The sequence below is a fragment of the Sinocyclocheilus rhinocerous genome, unplaced genomic scaffold (genome assembly GCF_001515625.1).
Source record: "Sinocyclocheilus rhinocerous isolate Xijiao unplaced genomic scaffold, SAMN03320098_v1.1 scaffold990, whole genome shotgun sequence".
Lineage (NCBI taxonomy): Eukaryota > Metazoa > Chordata > Actinopteri > Cypriniformes > Cyprinidae > Sinocyclocheilus > Sinocyclocheilus rhinocerous.
Genome location: NW_015652301.1, coordinates 118,376 through 139,476, shown reverse-complemented (window position 1 = coordinate 139,476; position 21,101 = coordinate 118,376). Strand labels below are relative to the sequence as shown.

The following is a 21,101-nucleotide window of genomic DNA, read 5'->3' as shown; positions in this document are numbered from 1 at the left end:
AGTAAAAAAAAAAAATAAAAATAAGTAAAAATAAGTATTCAAGATCAATTTACTTGAGAATTCTTAAAGGAGTAGTTCACCCAAAAATGAAAATTTGCTGAAAAATTACTCACCCTCAGGTCATCCAAGATGTAGAGGAGTTTGTTTCTTCATCAGAAACAGATTTGGGGAAATGTTGCATTACATGACTTGCTCACCAATGGATCCTCTGCAGTGAATGGGTGCCGTCAGAATGAGAGTCCGAACAGCTGATAAAAACATCACAATAATCCTCAAGTAATCCACACCGCTCCAGTCCATCAGTTAAAGTCTTGTGAAAAAAGAAACAAATCCACCATTAAGGTGTTTTAACTTTAAATCATCACTTCTGGCCAAAATACGGGTCACTAATCCATAATAACGCTTCTTCCAGTGAAAAAGTCCATCCTCTCTCACATCTCTCACATCAAAATCCAGCCACATATTTATTTGTTGTGAACTGTTTTGGACATATTTCTGAGACAAGACGGACAAGACGACTTTTTCACTGGAGAAAGCAATATTATTGATAGAGGACTCATATTTTTGCCAGAAACAATTGTCTGAAATGAAGTAAATTCATCAAGACATTTTTATGACAAACATGCAGTTTTTTTAACAAGATGATGGACTGGAGTGGTGTGGATTACTTGTGGATTACTGTGATGTTTTTTTTCAGCTGTTTGGACTCTCATTCTGACGGCACCCATTCACTGTAGAGGATCCATTGGTGAGCAAGTTATGTAATGCTAAATTTCTCCAAATCTGTTCTGATGATGAAACAAACTCATCTACATCATGGATGGCCTGAGGATGAGTACATTTTCAGCAAATTTTCACCTTTGGGTGAACGTTTCCTTTAAGAAGTTTTAAAGGGGTCATATGATGCTTTTTTAAAGATCATTATTTTGTGTATTTGGTGTATCAGAATATGCTGACATGCTTTAATGTTCAAAAAGAAATTAGATATGAATGTTCATTTCTTGCCAACTTTAACAATAAATAAATACAAACAAACAAACCTTGTTGAAAGTAACAGCTTAAACCAGCCTAAAGTGGTTTGCTTGCCTTTGCTGGTTTAAACTGGTTTAGCTGGTCTCCCATGTTGACCAGCTGAAAAAACTGCTCTGAATCCATAAAACCAGACCATCCTGACCCGTGCAAACTGGTTTGGTGGACAGCTACAGACCACATTAGACTTAGGGAGGCTTTTAATAAAAAGCTGATTTAAAAAAAACAATATTAAACCAATGCATTTGACAACGTTAACACTAAAAATAAAAGCCTCATGTGGTTCCATGAAGAACCTTTAATATCCACTGAACTTTTTTTTTATCCATGAAACAATGGTTCTTTTAAGAACTGTTCATTGAAAGGTTCTTTTCGGAACCAAAAATGGTTCTTCTATGGTATTGCTGCAATAAAACCTATTTAGAATCTTTATTTTTAAGAGTGTGCTCTCATGTTCTTCTGTTTTTTTGTTGTCTGTCTCTATAGACATGAGATACGGGACGCTCACCTGGTTGAAGAAAGCGTGATGGAGGTTCTCAAGAGCAAAGCAGACTTTCGCTCCTTCAAGCCGCGACCCTTCAACATGTGGGAGTTCTATAATAGAACAGGACACGACATAAAAGACATGCTGCTCTCCTGCCAGTTCAGAGGTTCGCCGTGTCGACCCGAAGACTTCAGCGTGGTGAGGCACTCTAGGGATGCACAGTGATACATTTCTTTGAGCTCTTTTCACTTCAAGTCCCATTCTGCAGCCCTGGTGTGTTTATTTGATGCGAATCTCTCACAGAGCGCTGGAGGCTTTTTCTAGGTTTCAGCCAAATGCTGGGGTGTGATATTTGACAGTCCAATCATTTACACCGCTGGAATCAAGTTTGTAGTTCTCAAGATTTCCCAGGGTTCACATTGTGCTGTTGAGTTGTTTTATCGCTTTCATTTCGCAACACTAACAAAAAGCACCAAAAAATACCCTTTTGCATGTATCCGGCAATATGGCAAAACCAGAGCTCAACTATAAGGATGTTTGCGTGCAGAGCAGCTGTTGTGTGAGTAGAAGAGCATTGAAATTTTAATTTGTACACTACGGTTCAGAATTTTGGGGTCAGTAAGGTTTTTTAATGTCTTTGAAAGAAATCAACATGCTGCATTTATTTGTTAAAAAAACAGTAAAAATAGTAATATTGTGAAATGTTTTTACAATTTAAAATAACTGTTTTCTATGTTAATATATTTTAAAATGTAATGTATTCCTGTGATCAAAGCTGAATTTTCAGCATCATTACTCCTGTCTTCAGTGTCACATGATCCTTCAGAAATCATTCTAATATACTGATTTGCTGCTCAATGTTGAATACAGTTTATGATGAATTCAAAAGACCCTGAAAGTTCAAAAGACCAGCATTTATTTGAAATCTTTTGTAAGTAGCATCATTGTTACTTTTGATCGATTTAATGCATCTTTCTGAATGAAAGTATTAATTAGTTTAAAAACAATCTTACTGACCCTAAACTCATGAAAGGTAGTGATTTGCAGATGATAAATCTTTGTTAAAGCTATTTACATTAAAAGTTATTTGTCGTAAATTATCATCTTAAAGAAAGCCTTTCTATCACCCAACTGTGGCTGAAACATAGAATTGTAAATGACTTGCAGATTTTTTTTTCAGATGAATCTGATGGTTGATGCATTATCTGAAAAATGTGTTATTTGAGCAAGTAAGTTTCTTATCCATCAAAATAGGAGCAGAACCTTCTTTTCTTTAAAAAACGTAAACATGCAAAACATATATTCATTATTTTAGACTTAGGAATCATATCAGGTAAGAACAGTTTTGTTCATCATCGACTGCTGCAGTAGAAAATAAACTTCAATCCCATTTTTTGTGCATATTCCATGTAGTCTTTCAAGCACAATGGTGTATGTTTACTTTGAAACTATTTGAAGTCGGAAAGTGCATATTTCACAAATATTTACAAAGAAAGTAAACAAGTAACAATTTATTAAACATGAAATTCTTTTTTCTGTGAATTCTGAGTTTACACCTCACAATTCTACCCCTTTTCTGAAAAAAGTCTGAATTGTGAGATATAAACTTAAAATTGCAAAAAAAAAGTCTGAATTATGCGTATGCTTCAGACACGGGTCACGACGAGGCGTTCCCCATAGCGACCCCTAGAGGACGCAGTTCGAAGTTCCCATGAAAGGGAAACCTAATTTGCTGTAAAGTTGCTTTGCAACGATTTGTATCGTGAAAAGCGCTATACAAATAAACTTTAATTGAATTGAACTGAATTGAATTATGAGATATAAACTTAAAACTGCAATTATGAGATATAAACTAAGAATCGTGAGAAAAAAGTCTGAATTGTTAGATATAAATTTGAAACTGCAAAAAAGGCTGAATTATGAGATATAAACTTAAAACTGCAATTATGAAATATAAACTAAGAATCGTGAGAAAAAAGTCTGAATTGTGAGATATAAACTTAAAACTGCAAAAAAAGGCTGAATTATGAGATAGAAACTTAAAACTGCAATTATGAGATATAAACTAAGAATTGTGAGAAAAAAGTCTGAATTGTGAGATATAAACTTAAAACTGCAAAAAAAAAGGCTGAATTATGAGATATAAACTTAAAACTGCAATTATGAAATATAAACTAAGAATCGTGAGAAAAAAGTCTGAATTGTGAGATATAAACTTAAAATTGCAACAACAAAAAAAAGAAGTCTGAATTATGAGATATAAACTCTGAATTTTGGGGGGAAAAGTCTGAAATTGTGAGAGAAACTCAGAATTGTGAGAAAAGTCTGAACTGTGAGATATAAACTTAAAGCTGCAAAAAAAGAGGCTGAATTATGAGATATAAACTTAAAGGGGTCCTATTATGCTTTTTCACTTTTTTAATTTTAGGGGAGAAAGGTATTTTAATAATGTAAATTATGTGAAAAATAATGCGTTTTTCGAACCACCAAGCATGAGAGCATGTTCTAGTACACCCCCAAAACAAAATCAAGACTTTGTAAAAGAGCATAATAGGACCTCTTTAAAACTGAGCTATAAACTAAGAATTGTGAGAAAATATTTTTAAAATAAACTTTTGAAATTATAATAATAAACTTTTATTTATTATTAAATTTTGGGGGGAAAAGTCTGAAATTGTGAGATATAAACTTAAAACTGCAAAAAAGGGCTGAATTATGATATATAAACTAAAAATCATGAGACAAATGTCTGAATTGTGAGTTATAAACAGAATTGCGAGGAAAAAGTCTAAATTGCGAGATATAAACTCAGATTTACAAAGAAAAAAGTCTGAATTGTAAGATAAAAAGTCGCAATTACCTTTTACATTTTTTTTTTATCCCATGGAGTAAACAAGCGTCCCTAATTTTCTTGTAAAACCTATTTCAATAATCTTGTTTTATTTACAACCTTGAAAAATCCTTTTTTACAGTGTACTTCTCACGCATGTAATACCATGATACATGCATGTGGTAATCATTAAATATTATGCCATCTGAAACCACTGCTACAGTACTTTTAGTGTCTGGGAAGCCAGTGACTCAAACCTAAATGTTTAACTGTAAGCGATGAGAGCAGATGTGAGCAGCAGCTCATTACTGAAAACCAGCATTGGAGCAAGAGTTCACTATGACACTGTGAGGACTATGGCGCTGAAAAGGTTGCTTTGGTGATGTAACCACGTTTCTCTCCAAGTTTCCATGGCGACATGTGGAACTGACTCCCCCATCCCCGTCTGAAGCATCTGAAGTCTTTTGTGTGTGTTGGTGATAATGCCCTACTTACCCAAATGCCAACATGAGCATATTGTACAGGGATTTTTCCATCTCTATATACAAATGTTTGTATAACAGCATTAGAAGTTCCCTGATGAGCAAAGAGTCTCCCGAAACCTCTGCATGTTTCTGATTCCCCGATGACTTTAGCTCACCTTCCATGCCAGGCTTTGAAAAAAACCTACAATCGCGTTTGCTCCAGGCTGCTTTAAACTCCCACTGCAGGTTCAAAATACCCTGCAACCTTGAAAATAGGTCAGTGTTAAATATTAGATTTGGTGTGATGTGTGAGAGAGCATCTGGGACAGTCTATTCTTTATCTCTGTCTTTACTAGCCCAGTGAAGTGCACCAGACTCTTCTTTTTTGTAATTGTTAATGGAGTTTGAGGGATGGCTCTCCTCGGTCTGTCTTCACGGCCAGCCGACTCTATTTTGTGGTTTTCAGCTCTGCGTAGCTACAATTAAATGCTTGATGGGTTTCGCTCTGGGAGGGGAATTGCTTGCTTCATTGGCCTTGACGATGGAAGTCATTTGGCTCAAATGCTGTTTATATATTCTCCAAACTGCTTTATTTGGCACTTTCCACAAATAGGGTGCACTTGGTGATTTTTATTTTAATCATTGTAGGCATAAATATTATGTTTTGTCGTGCGATTTATTAAAAAGTTCTCATAGAAGTAGCTAGTTCTTTAAAAAACATCAAATATTTAATTATTTATTTTTTTGGCCTGTTAGAGGTCTTGACTTTCTCTTCTGTATCCATAATTTCTGTATCATAATTTTTATGTTGAATTGATATTTCATTAATTGTAGCAAATAGCTATTTTAATTATCATTCTTAAATTATTTTAATTATTTCAAAATGTAATATTTAGCGGTCTCTCACATTTTGTGCACAATATAATTGATCTCTGTTATCTCATAAATTTCTCTCCATTTCAAAAACTGGCAGATCTAGCAAAATAAGTATAGAAGATTTGGAAGCCGCTCTTGCCAGTCTTAGGGCTTTGAAATTCTTCTAAATTGAATAAGAATTTAATTTCAATTCTAAATTGAAATTTATTTGAAATTCTTTTTTTTTTTTTGTATGATTTATTTATTAAATTTTCACAACACCAAAAAAAAAAAAAAAAGGCAAAAGGATTTATAATAATAAAATCACATACATACCCTCACCCAAACCACAGGTTGAGAGCAGTGTCCAATGTTATACAGAAAAACTGTATGTAACAATTATTTGAAATTCTAACTTCCAACAAATAGCATGATATGGACTCTTTCTACAACATGGTGGGAAAACAAATAATAATATATATTTTTAAATAGTTTAATTTATCATGAATTTACCTCATGTTTATACACTACCATTCAAAAGTTGGGGGCATAAAGATTTTCTTTAAATAAATTAATACTTTCATTCAGCAAAGATTAATTAAATCGATCAAAAGTGACAGGAAAGACAAATAGAATGTTACAAAAAATCTGTTCTTTTGAATTTTCTGTTTATCGAAGAATCTTGAAAAAAAAAATTTATCTTAGTTCCCACAAAAATATGAAGCAGCACAACTGTTTTCAACATTGATAATAATAAGAAATTATTCTTGAGCATCTAATCATATTAGATTAGATGCTCTAATTTATACCAGCATATTAGAATGATTTCTGAAGGATCGTGTGACACTGGAGAAATGATGCTGAAAACTCAGCTTTGCATCACAGGAATAAATTACATTTTAAAATATATTCAAATATAAAACAGTTATTTTAAACTGTAATAATATTTCACAATTTTACTTTTTGCTGTATTTTTGATCAAATAAATGCAACCTTGGTAAGCATGAGAGAAACCATAAAATTATAGCTGGCATCTAATAAAATATAGAGCTGTGTGAGAAAAAGGAACAGATCACACACCCCTGTTTTCTGCACTGAGACTTCTTTAATAACTAAAGTCAATTTTTCAGATCTTCAGTCGCAGATGAATAAATTATTGTGCAATGAATAATATCACATGGTAACGAGACAGTGATTAAAGTGCCTTTGCATGCTGTCTGTGCTCCCACCCCACGTAAATGATGTTTACAGCTAATCATGACAGCTAATTGGACTCCAGAGTGTTGCCGAAGGAGAGAGCGGATGATGGTGGTGGAGGGGGAGGGGCGGTGTTTGCATAAAGAATGAAGACCAATGAGAAATGCACAGGCTATCAAATACTAACTGACTAATCTCTGCATCTTTAACACAATTAGCCCATTAAAATGACGTACATTAAAAGGTTGGTAGTGACAAAATAATAAGGAACTGACTTTTTCTAATGTTAGCATGTTATGCCGATGCAATAATTCATGCATCAGTTTGCATTTTTTTTTCAGATGTGAGTGCTGATTGCTTGTGTAATGCCAGACAATGCCACGATAATAAGATATTGTTATCCAGTTGCTAAGGTGTTCTAAGTGTTGCTATGCAAATGTTAGGGTGTTCTGGTGGTTGTAGGTTGTTTTTTATTTATGTGACTTAACAAGGAGAGGTGTGCTATTACTTTTCTAAGCAATCAGACTATTTTGCCAAAGGATGAAAAGTACTGTAGGTGAAAAATGGTAAGACTTTACAAAAAGGTTCCATTATTTAAAGGAGTAGTTCAGTCAGAAATGAATATTTGCTAAACCAATGGATCCTCTGGGTGCCGTCAGAATGAGAGTCCTAACAGCTGATAAAAACATCACAATAATCCACAAGTAATCCACACCACTCCAGTCCATCAGTTAACATCTTGTGAAGTGAAAAGCTGTGTGTTTGTAACAAACTAATCCATCATTAACTTAGGATGTTAAATGTAAACCGTTGCTGACCAAAGTTCTTTATCGGTAATATTGCTTCCTTCAGTGAAAAAGTACATCCCCTGTTATCCTCTCACATCAAAATCCATGAATATATTTGTTTAGAATTGTTTGGGACTGTTTTCAAATGTAAACGGTGCTTAATCTGTTCATATTTCACTCCTGGTTAAGACGGGACGACTTTTTCACTGGAGAAAGTAATATTAAGGATAGAGCCAGAAGCAACTTTTTGAAGTTAAAAACATCTTAATGATGGATTTGTTTGTTACAAACACACAGCTTCTCACTTCACAAGATGTTAACTGATGGACTGGAGTGGTGTGGATTGTTTGTGGATTATTGTGATGTTTTTATCAGCTGTTTGGACTCTCATTCTGACGGCACCCATTCACTGCAGAGGATACATTGAGCATGTGATGTAATGCCATATTTCTCCAAATCTGCTCCCACGAAGAAACAAAGTCATCTACATCTATTTTGACTTGAGCCAGTAAGCAACCACCTAGCAACCCCAGACCACCCTAGCAACGTGCTGGCAACCACCCACAACTTTTTTAATAGTTCATCGACAAGTTTTGTGGATAAATATCTCCCCGTGCTTTTATTCTTGAGATGCAATGTGTCTTGTTTTCAATTTATCAGCCAAAGAACATGATCATCCAGATCAGTTTGTTTCTCTCCATGCCAGTGTCCTCCATCTATCTTTCTCTCTGCCGTTTAATGATTTCTCCTCGGCTCCTGCGGCGCACAGGTCTCTCATGCACCGGGGATTTAAATCAGGCGGCTGTGTCGAGCAGATCTGCCCTCACAAGGACCCGCAGATCACACATAGCCATGATTCAGGCAGTCAGACAGATTGGAAGGGGAAAGAAATGCTACAGGGTTTGTGGCTATAGATGACATATCTCATCCCGTCCTGATGAACAAATCAGCGTAAGGTGGTTTGTGCTGGTTTAGTTGATTTCTCAAACTGACCTATAGCTGACAAGTGCCCCTACCCTTCTGAAAATTAGCGAAACAGAGCAGGTTCAATTTGGCAAGGCTGGATGACCTTAGATACATTTTTTTTTCAGCAGGATGATCTAAGTTGGTTAGTTGACATAGTGAGATGTCAGTATACATTTGTGCATAAAGGTTTTTAGGTGATACCGAGTTAAACTGCAGAATGTTTCTTCTTTTCCGTTTTGTAGCTTTTTTCTAAGCAAACATGCACTAGATGGATGCATCTTGCTATCTTGTGCCATGAATGCGGTATTTTTAGGATGTTGTGTCTGCATGTAGAGTTAAAAACACATTTCAAGACCGCTCCAGAGATGTTGTATTGTCTGGGATGTTTCCTCTATTTCTTAGTAAAATAAAAATAGACACAAATGAAAAGATTTCTGACATATTGTACGAGTATACAGCTATCAAATCAATGGATAGAAGTGGATAGAAACTTAAATAATTTCGTCTTGGAAAAATGTGATGAGAAATATCTGAGATCATATTAAGATCTCTTAATATGGTGTGCTTAAATTAGTATTTTGGCAAATCTGACACAGTTTGAAAAATTTTTTTAGTTTTGGGTCTTTTTGTTAGGAGAAAAATCAGAGAAACTCGATGCTTATAAAAATCGGTGCAATTTCTTTAATGCTTTTGAAAGTCTCTTTTGCTCACCAAGGCTGCATTTATTTGATCAAAAATACAGTAAAAACAGTAATATTGTGAAATATTATTACAGTTTAAAATAACTTTTCTATTTGAACATTTTAAAATTGTATTTATTTCTAATATGCAAAGCTGAATTTTCAGCATCATTACTCCAGTCTTCAGTGTCACACGATCCTTCAGAAATCATACTAATATGCTGATTGTAATGATCCACTGAGGCGAGTTGAAGTGAACCCAAGTGCAGTTTATTCCAAACATGAGCAAATACAATCCAAACAGCCTTGGCGTGACAAGAAACATTACATGACCATGAAAACAAACTCACCAACAGTAGTACAGGGAACAATTCTAGACAAGGAACAATGGCAACATGAGGGCTATATAAATCAAACAAAGGGGGTCACATGACATAAATCCAACCAATGAGAACATAACACATAAATTAGACAACCAATAGAAACAGAGTCACATGAGGAAACATGGAATCACATGACTATCAGAGACCATAGGTGTGTTTGGCTTGAAGCGATGCTGCGCAGATTGATCGGTGTGACAACAAAGTACCGTGAGAATGGTTCGACAGCATGCAGAGCATACCGAACACAACTCATTACGGAGCCCCGCACATGACATGCAAGAAAAAATAAATAAATCGTCAGCATTCAGCAAATACGCATTTAAATCATTTGAACAAATCTTTGAATGTCTTTTAATGAACATTTAATTTCACAAACCTTGCAAACTTAGTCGAGGCTTTATTTGAAAAAATATGATTCCCAATGCACACAAACTTCGCAGATTACTTAGTGCCCTGTTGGTTACAATGTTGTATACAGCTTTTTATTAAATATTTATTTATTTGTGAAAAATACATGGTCATCTAAAGTATAAGTATGTTTATTTTACACATTTATTTTTAAATCCATTTTCAAATGATTTCAAATTTCTTAAATATTAATTAAAATAATAAAATTATATCGGCTTTATATCGGCCATCGGCCACCCTGCTTTCCAAGATATTGGCATCGGCATCGGCTGTCAAAAAACCAATATCGGTCAACCACTACACATGATTACTATTTCGTTATCGATTTGCTAATTCGTTCCCTCGATTTGCTAAATCGTGCGCACAATTTACTAATTCGTTCTCTCGATTTATAAATCGTGTGCACGATTTAGCAAATCGAGGGAACGAATTAGTAAATCGTGCACACAATTTATAAATCGAGGAAATAGTAAATCGATGGAACGAAATAGTAATCGTGTGCACGTTTTAGCCTACTATTTTTTTCCTGCATGCCATGTGCAGTGCTCCGTAACTCATGACTGGGACAAAATTACAAAAAAGACAAGAAACGTAAACTTGAGACAAAACACAAAACCACGTTACACTGATCTGCTACTCAAGAAACATTTCTTATTATTATCAGTGTTGAAATAGTGATACATTTATTTTTGGGATTCTTTAATTTAATAGAAAGTTCAAAAGGACAGCGTTTATTTGAAATAGAATGATTTTGTATCTTTATAAATGTCTTTAGTGTCACTTTTGATCAGTTTAATCCTTGCTGAATAAAAGTATTTAAAATCAAATAAATTAAAATTTAATTTAAAAAATAAAATGAAATCTTACTGACCCCGAAGTTCTGACGGGTCTTTTGTTGTTATCTCCTTTGATTTCTCTTTGTTGAGGGAGCTGCTTATTCTCAGTGTTAGTCAATGCAAGATGCATAGCTAACATGAGCTATCTTACTCTGTTAATGTCAATTCAGGCGGTTCTACAGGGCCGTTGAGTCTCAGTGGACGTCACGCAGGGATGTTTTCGTGGCAGGATTTACAGTATTGATGCAGTATGTTTGTGTAGCACACACGAGCGCTAATGGATGCTGGTGTGGACAGCATGGGAAGGTCACTTTGACGCAGGTCTGACGGGTCACAGGAAACAGAGCAGAGATTCAAAACCTCTCAGGATCTCCCTCTATGTTTTCACCACAGTCTGACAGATGGAGTCGTGCTCAAAGGGAAATGTCTTTAAATGTTTAATTAACAAATCAAAGAGAACACAGCAAGAGGGCCGAGTCCGGTGTGTGTTGGTGGAGTTTTTCACACTTGGATCTCTTGTTTCCATAGGAACCGGCTCCCTTTAATAACTCTCAGCAGGTCTACAATGAACTTTTCAATTTTTTATTCCTCTCCTGCTCTCTCATTGTTTATGTCTCATGTCAGTTTTCAAGAATAGAGCGTTTTACTAGCAGTGTACAAAATTGCAACTCATGTAACTCCTGTAATATCTCTTTATTTCGTTCGGATCATTTCAGTGGGGCTGCATGTCTTTTCTGACAGCAGGGGGGAACTAAAAATGAAAATAATAAAGTGAAGCTGGAGGATTAAATATTAATAAGCCTGTGAAGCTGTAGGATTAAATATTATGGAAACATTAATACATTTTAATATTTGTATGCAAACAAATTTTGTCACTGTTTCGGGTAATATAATATGTAATATAATATCAGGGTCTGGACGCAAAAGCAGTTGAAAATCTTAAGTAGAAATCATTATTTATTTGTCTCATGATCTCCACATAACATTTGTTGTAAATTGATCAAAAGTGACAGTAAAGACATTTGTAATGTTACAAAAGATTTCTATTTCAAATAAATGCTAAAATATTAAGCAGCACAACTTGGGGTGGGGTGGGGGGGGGAGACTAACCGAATCGACCGGCTCAGTTTGGCCCCCACGAGCTCAAATGTCAAGCTACGCCTATGTTTTCAACATTGATAACAATAAAAATGTTGTTTATTGAGCATCAAATTATTTCTGAAGGATCATGTGACACTGGAGACTGGAATAATGGCTGCTGAAAATTCAGCTTTGCATCACAGAAATAAATTACATTTTAAAATATATTCAAATAGAAAACAGTTATTTTAATTTGTAATAATATTTCAGAATATTACAGTTTTTACTGTATTTTTGGTCAAATAAATGCAGCCTTCGTGAGCAGAAGAGACTTACCGACCTCAAACATTTGAATGGTAGTGTAAACGGCAAAATACCAAATATATTAAATCAAATGTATTTTTATTTCTATATTTTAGTTACTGTTTTAGTTATTATTTTAACCATCTGTTGATGTAGATAATTTTATTTATTTACTTCTTTTTTTATTATCTATCTATCTATCATCTATTTATTTATTTAATTATTTACTTATTTATTTATACATAGTGAAAAAGGAACACTATAATGTTCCTCCTAAACAGGCACAGGCAAGCATCTCTCACATTATCTTCAAATTATGCAAAATAAAATGGCACCGAATGAACAATGTAGTACTTGCAAAAGCACTGGCCCAGTAGAAACTTTACATCAGCTTTACATTAGTTATCTTTTGTGTGTTTTCAGGTGTTCACGCGTTACGGGAAGTGTTACACCTTTAACTCGGGTAACACCGGCGCGCCGCTGGTCAGCGTGAAGGGAGGGATGGGAAACGGCCTGGAGATCATGTTGGACATTCAGCAGGACGAATATTTACCTGTGTGGGGAGAGACAGGTGAGGCCGCACGAGGAAAACCCCAGATGCACACTACTCCTATATCCTTCCTCTCACTCTCTCGTTTTCTCTCACAGACGACTCGTCGTTTGAGGCGGGAATCAAAGTTCAGATTCACAGTCAGGACGAGCCTGCGTTAATAGATCAGCTGGGCTTCGGAGTCGCACCAGGATTCCAGACGTTCGTTTCTTGCCAAGAGCAGCGAGTGAGTGTCATATTAATATACGCTTTATATTGATTGTTTCCCTTTCATGGGAACTTCGAACTGCGTCCTCTAGGGGTCGCTATGGGGAACGCCTCGTCGTGACCCGTGTCTGAAGCATACATTGAAAAAACACCAACTTGTTGGCCGGCGACAGCCATGACGTCACTACCGGTGCGACTATAGTATAAATAGGCGCCGGGAGCACACATCATTCTCTTCTTCGTCTTCATTGACTGTTCTGTTTGAAGCGTGCATTTCCAAGGAAAAAGTAAGAGCTATCTCTATATGTAACCATGGTTCCCTGAGGGGAATGAGACACTGCGTCCTCTAGGTTTCTTGCCATGCTGCGGACGCAAGCTTCAGATGAAGAAGTGAATGATGTGTGCTCCCGGCGCTTATTTATACTATAGTCGCACCGGTAGTGACGTCATGGCTGTCGCCGGCCAACAAGTTGGTGTTTTTTCAATGTATGCTTCAGACACGGGTCACGACGAGGCGTTCCCCATAGCGACCCCTAGAAGACGCAGTGTCTCGTTCCCTACTCAGGGAACCATGGTTACATAAGTAACCTGAGACGTTTTTCTGTTTTTTTACACTAGTACTATTTCATTTTCAGCTGGTGTATCTTCCTGCTCCGTGGGGCAGCTGCAAGGCAACCCCGCCGAGCTCAGACTACTTCAAAGCGTACAGCATCAGCGCCTGTCGAACGGACTGCGAGACACGCTACCTGGTGGAAAACTGCAACTGCCGCATGGTGCATATGCCTGGTGAGGCACTGCTATGATTACAGCATTACTTTACAACATCAAAAGCATTTTACTCTAATATTGCAGTTACTGTAATGATACAGTTCAGAAGAGTCCATCAGGTCTGTGAAATAGTTAACAGTATCATTTATTGTCCGTGTTGTGAAATTAAATGTCAAATTGCTTCACATGATGGCTTTATACACTGTCTATCAGTGTTGTTGTTGTTAACTAAAACTATTACAAATATTTTTTCAATAACTGAAATAAAGCTGAAATCAAATATAAATATTAGATGAAAAACTAAAACTTAAGAAACTTAAATGAAAATTAGAAATGCTTTCTTAGCAACTAACTGAAATAAGTTGAAGTACTAAAATTACAAAAACTAAAACTGAAATTTAAAAAAGCTATATAACACAAGCTATAGAAATATATAAAAAAGTTAATAAAAATGACAAAAGCAGATAAATGATTAGAACTAAAATTAAATAAAAAATCAAAGATATTAATAAATATAATAATAGTATAAATTCTAATACTAAAATGAAATTGTCTATGTCCTTCTCTTTTTCTTATGCCACTTGAACTTGATAATGACAAAGTTAAATTTTAGTCAGTTTGAAGAGTTTCTATAATGGGGCAGTAAATTGTCCTGTTACGTAAATGCTTCAAACTGACCCTAAAGTCTTTAATGATTGTGCACATTCTAGATTACAGTTGCTGTAATTGTGCTTAACAGTCACATTTATAACATACTAGCAGTACTTCAAGTATCTGCCTCTAAAAAAAGCAGAGTTCACAACTGCGTTGAGGTCAAGTTAATCAAGCGAGTGAAACCAAATTAAACCTGCTCCTGTTAAAGCGCCACTGGCACTGAAGTGCAATTTAGTTGATTACAGAAGGCTAAATTAACATATATCAGTGTGGGATTTTAACTCGAGGCAATTTATATCTGCAGTAAGGACTCTGTTATGATGCACAAGAACACGGTAAGAGAATTTAGATAGAAGTGCTTGAGGTTTTTAATACTTATTATGAATTGAGAAGGACTGAGTGTTAAGAACGTTTTGATCTTATGATTTATTTTAGTAATTTTTTATGTGCTTTTGTTATTTTTATTAGTTTTTTTGGTCACACTTTACAACAAGGTCTTGTTTGTTAAGATAATAATGAGCAATATATTTTTTGCAGTATTTATTAACCTTTGTTAATATTAGTTAATCAAATTAATTATGTTCGTGAATATATACATACTTAAATGTATTTATTTCAGTTAGTTGCTATGTTTCCGCTTTTCATCCAATATTTATTTTTTATTTCAGCTTTATTTCAATGAACAAAAAATGGTTTTAATAGTCACCTTTTGAGAAAAGGCAAGAATTTTGAAAACTAAGAATATTATGACAGAATTGATTTTTGAGCAAATCATACTTCGACATTTACTGCCCCTGCAGGTGATGCGCAGTACTGCACTCCTGTGCTATATAAAGAATGTGCACATCCAGCACTAGGTAAGTAACTTTAATCATGAATCAATGTCAGAAACACAGTTTATCTTTCAGATGAGCCATGATTTTAATGTTTACAGTGCTATAATTTATCTTGTTCCGGTTGCACAGATTTCCTGGTGGAGAGGGACAGTGACTACTGCTCATGCGAGACTCCGTGCAACATCACGCGCTACAGTAAAGAGCTATCCTTCGTCAAGATCCCCAGCAAAGCGTCAGTCAAATACCTTGCAAAGAAGTACAGCAAATCTGAGAAATACATAACGTGAGTGTTTCATAAGCATTGATTGCTTTGTTACCTTGGTAACCCTGGTGGTACCTGTTTTCCATCACAATCTCTGTTTTGAACATTTCTTAAAGGTGCTGTATGTAATTTTTTGACTGTACTAAAGCATAAAAATGCCATGTTTACAGATATTTAGAAAACATAACTAGTTCACATACTTATTTCTCCGAAAAACTATGCTACAGCCAGTTATTCCACTTTGAAATGTGTGTTCTGTGTCGGAATGTCTGTTTTTGTTTTGGTCTGTGTTTGGTCCCATTGCCAATTCACCCAATAGGATTTCAACAGCCCGGGTTGCCAGTTGGCAGAAAAAATAACGTATTGCAGCCATGGAAACGAGCAACTTCCTGCTCAATCTGGTTTAGAGATCGCAGATTCTACCCGACCTAAAAAGCCTCGGCACCCATCTAAAAAGCTCTGTGACCAGAGGCATATTAAAACTGCGATAATTCACAGTTTAAGGCTTGTCGTTTTCCATTGTCAGTTGTGCTTGTTCCTGTAGTATGTCCTTAATCTGGCAACCCGCGTGAGCATCGAGTCTGGGGAGGAGGGGGCATTCAATATTTTGAATTTAGACTGCAGTACCCATTTCAACCGCTGGCTGTCAGTATTACGTACTGATATCAACATTGGCTACCAGAAATCGCTTACTCTGCCTTTAACTGATTAACTGTGTAGATACCAGTGACTACAGTGTGCTGTGTATTTTAAAAAAGACAAAAGTGTTGGATAATGTGTCACTTTAGCATTTTAATTGATAATCTGCCATACTGGACTGTCAAAAGTATAAGAATTTCTGTGATAGTTTCTATTGTTTTTTTTCAGCAGGGTAATGATACCCATACTGTGCTGCACATTATTGGCAATATTGAGCTGAAGCTTGACTTTGCAAATTTAAAATCGCAAATCTAATCGCAATCGCAATATCTGTCAAAAAAATCGCAATTTGATATTTTCCCCCAAATCGCACAGCCCTAAATTTCTAATTGATCATTCTAATATGCTGATTTGGAAACTGATACCATTTTTCAGGATCTTTTTATGAATAGAAAGAACAGCGTTTATTTGAAATAGAAATGTCTTAACTGTCACTTTTGATCAATTTAATGCATCCTTGCTGAATAAAAGTATTAATTTCTTTCAAAAACTAAACGGAGAATATCACAAACTTGAATAAGAAGCCACCTAGAAATTAGCCAAAACATCTTAGCGAATGTATAGCAACACCCTAAAATTGTGGCAATGAGTTTTGCACCTCTCAGGTTTTCTTCAAGAAATGTAAATGTTCAGTCTGTGTGTGTTTGTGTGTTGGTAGGTGATATCGGAGGACAGATGGGGCTGTTCATTGGAGCCAGTGTTCTTACGATTTTGGAGCTTTTTGACTACCTTTATGAGGTAAGATTTATAATATATCTGTATGGCTGTTCTGTCCTGTCATAAACATTTCTGCTGGGATTTGTGTGGTGACATTTTTACTAAAGGAATATTTGAACCACAAATGAAAATTCTGTCACCCTCATGACATTCCAAACTCACATGACTTTCTTTCTTCTGTGGAACACAGACTTTTCTGCTGAAAGTCGCTATTCACTAAAAATCTCTTGCTACATAACCCATTGCAACATGCCAAGCTTACATACAGTACCATTCAAACATTTGTGGTTGTTTTTAAAAGAAATTAATACTTTTAATTAGCAATGATGCATTAAATTGATCAAAAGTGACATCAAAGATATTTATTACGTCTTTCTATTCATCAAAGTATCCTGAAAAAATGGTTTCTACAAAAATATGAAGCAGCACAACAGTTTTCAACATTGATAATTATAAGAAATGTTTCTTGAGCAGCAAATCAGCATATTAGAAGGATCATGTGACACTGAAGACTGGAGTAAAGATGCTGAAAATTCAGCTTTACATCACAGGAATAAATTACATTTCCAAATCTATTAAAACAAAAAAACAGTTATTTTAAATTGAAATAATATTTCACAATCTTAGTGTTTTTACTGTATTTTAGATCAAATAAATGCAGCTTTGGTGAGCAGAAGAGATTTCTTTCAAAAACATTTTAAATATCTCACCAACCTCAGACTTTTGAATGGTAGTGTATGCAATATGTTCTATGGAAGAAAGAAAGTCTGAAAATTTAAAGTAAGTAATGACAGAATTTTCATTTTGGAGTGAACTAACCCTTCAAAGACAATATCACAACATCTTTTTGTCTGTCAAGGTAATGAAATACAGGTTGTGCCGCTGCTCTGACAAGAAGCATCACAACAACAACAACACTGATCACGGCACTGTACTCGGCCTGGATGATGTTAAATGTCACGTCAGTAAATTCCATTAACATTCCTGCAGAAATTCCAGCTGTTTGCCTGCCACTCATATTCAGATAATGTTCTACATTTTAGCAGATGGCATCACAACACCAGCACAGTTGTGTTTTCTTCAGATTGTTCTGGCATCTTGTGGTTGTACTCTCTCTCTTATGCCTATGTGATTTTTAAGGATTTTTCCAAAAATGTTTTGTGGTTTTCTGAAAAACCTGCTTTTGATTTATAAGGCAGGAATGTCAAAAACGTTTAATATTAATTAAAATGTTCGATCTTTGTCTGCATGGCCTTTTGTGACAGAATTGCATCTGCTAGCTTGAGGCGTTACTCTATGTGTCATATTTTATTAATTCTGTGCATCTTAATGGCTATGATATGGCTGTAAATGCATTGTGACAAGCGATTCATTGCACAAGGCATTGTGTGAGGGAACACCAGTCTGAAAGGAAGAGTTCACCCAAAAATTTAAATTTGCTGAAAATGTACTCACCTTCAGGCCATCCAAGATGTAGATGAGTTTGTTTTTTCATCAGAACAGATTTGGAGAAATGTAGCATTCCATCACTTGCTCACCAATGGATCCTCTGCAGTGAATGGGTGCCGTCAGAATGAGAGTCCAAACAGCTGATAAAAACATCACAAGAATCTACAAGTAATCCACACCACTCCAATCCATCAGTTAACATCTTGAGAAGTGAAAAGCTGTGTGTTTAAAAGAAACAAATCCATCATTACGACTTTTAAATTCAAACTGTTGCTTCTGGCTAAAAGTCCTCTATTCATAATATTGCTTTCTCCAGTGAAAAAGTTGTGTTGTCTGAATCAGGAGAGAAATATGCAAAGATCAAGCACCGTTTCCAAGCCAAAACAGGTCTAAACAAATATGTCAGTGGATTTTGAATGCGAGAGACAACAGGGGATGAACTTCTTCGCAGAAGTAAGCATTATTAAGGACTATGGACCGATATTTTGGCTAGTTTAAAGTTAAAAAGACTTAATGATGGATTTGTTTCTTACAAACACTCAGCTTTTGCTTCACAAGATGTTAATTGCTGGACTGGAGTGGTGTGGATTACTTGTAGATTATTGTGATGCTTTTATCAGCTGTTTGGACTCTCATTCTGACGGCACCCATTCACTGCAGAGGATCCATTGATGAGCAAGTGATGCTAAATGCTAAATTTCTCTCTTTAAATTTAAATGAAAAAACAAACTCATCTACATCTTGGATGGCCTGAGTGTGAGTACATTTTCAGCTAATTTTCATTTTTAGGTGAACTGTTTCTTGAAGGCCTGTGGGTGCTATATGATATGAGCATGATATCATCGGCCCATGTCAGATCAGAGAGAGACTAACCCTAGAAATTCCCAGGGGTGCATGTGAGCTCTCCTAGCCTTCTGTCTGCAGTGTCATGTTTGTTTCGGGAGCTGGGATGTGTGTGCATGTCTGTATATGTGTCAGTTAAAGTTGTGTGCCATTGCTGTGTGTTTGCAAGCTCGACTGAAAGTGCATGGATGTGTTTGTCTGTTTGTAGGTGTGTCTTTGTGCATGTACATATTACGATCATTTCTGGAATGGATGAGGAAAAGTTGGAGCAACAGGGTGTCAGATATTTTTAAACAGAGGAAATGAAGTATTTTTAAGTCTGTGATGCATTAGAATGATGTGCCAAATGGCAGCAGATAGTACACAGTGATTTGTTGTGGAATATGGCAGCTCATGAATATTTTTTCATGTCTGATTTACATTTTAGACACCATATTAATCTCATATACAGCAGACTTTGGTCTGATTTCTTTTCCAAAAGAAAAGAAAAACCACACAATTTTCAGTATTTCCTACAAAATAAAGATTGTCAAATATCAACAGTATTAATATATAAATCAAACTTTGATACATTTCTGTATTATTTAGATGTTTATCATGTGGGTGTAATAAAATATGATTTTTTTAAATGAATAAACATGCATAAAATGATTGTCCTGTTTACCTGCCTGCCTGGAATATTTCTGTGTGTGTGTGTCTGTACAACTTAAGATGTAATGTTGTGCAAAGCAATGTTGCTATTGATAACTAAAACGACTAAAAATCGTTTTCTGAAATAAAATAAGATATAAATATTGGATTAAAAATTAAAAATGAGTAATGTTGCCTTGGCAACTAACTGAAATAAGTTTAAGTATTAAAATGACTAAAACTGAAATAAATTAAAACTAAACAAAAATTTCAACATTTTCTAAAACTTAAACTAAAATTGAAATGAAAAATAAAACATATAAAATAAAAGTTAATTAATATTTTGAATTGTTATATAAAAACAATTCAAAATATTAATGAATACTAAATAAATAATCCTAAAATAACTCAAAGGTTTTAACTCTCCAAAAAAAAAATCCATAAGCTCTTTTTGAATTGAGGAATTCCTATCATTTCTCCCATGGAACTGTGACCTTTCACCCCTGAGAACTGTTCTGGTATTCCATTTATTCCTTAACAGAGGATTCCATTGTTCAAAGGGCATTTTGCTATCTTAAGCTACTCAGTTCCTTTGTTAAATTCCTATTCTGATGAATCAGTTGATCTTTTACTTCCATGTGTGGCTGAATCTCACAAAAATGTCAAAAGATTAAAAAGAAAAACGAAATTACATTTTGCATAAAGCATATTTGTAGGACCATTACAATGTATCACAGTTCCCGTTCCCAAATACACAAAATAATGTTCTTTTTAGCAGCATCATATGACCCCTTTAAACATTAAACAAGTCGTTCAATGAATCACATGCTATAAACAAGTATCGGTCTTTGTCAGTCACGTGCGTTTATTATGTGTGACGTCACCGAGGCGCCATTTAGAAGGTATCGTTGCATTGAGCAGTGAACTAAAAGTGTACAGAGCCGTGCAGTAAAGACCGATTAAATCGTCATACTGGAGAAACAGATGCAAACCAAGTAGATACGGTACCGAGATAATCTCAGCTAATTTTTTTAGGAACCGTGATTTATGTAATTTGTCACTGATGATGATTAATAATTAACACCTGATCCATACTACCTGACGCAAAAAGTTGAGTGCCACCGGCATCGCTGCCTCCAACCTCGTTGGATATATGATTATCTTGTTTACAGTATAAAAACGT

The 21,101-nt window shown here is 35.3% G+C and overlaps 1 protein-coding gene across 1 annotated transcript in view; it reads left to right on the top strand.

Moving 5' to 3' along the window:
- The window catches only part of LOC107714557 (acid-sensing ion channel 1-like), a 22,563-nt gene extending 4,131 nt beyond the window's left edge, over positions 1-18,432 (top strand). The window contains exons 3-11 of the mRNA XM_016520426.1: positions 1,516-1,711; positions 12,727-12,874; positions 12,952-13,079; positions 13,696-13,846; positions 15,283-15,339; positions 15,448-15,601; positions 16,414-16,446; positions 16,897-17,017; positions 17,856-18,432. Of these exons, the coding sequence (XP_016375912.1) occupies positions 1,516-1,711; positions 12,727-12,874; positions 12,952-13,079; positions 13,696-13,846; positions 15,283-15,339; positions 15,448-15,601; positions 16,414-16,446; positions 16,897-17,017; positions 17,856-17,975 (1,108 nt within the window). The 3' untranslated portion in view covers positions 17,976-18,432. The remainder of the gene's footprint in view (positions 1-1,515; positions 1,712-12,726; positions 12,875-12,951; positions 13,080-13,695; positions 13,847-15,282; positions 15,340-15,447; positions 15,602-16,413; positions 16,447-16,896; positions 17,018-17,855) is intronic.
- The last annotated feature ends 2,669 nt before the right edge of the window (positions 18,433-21,101 follow it).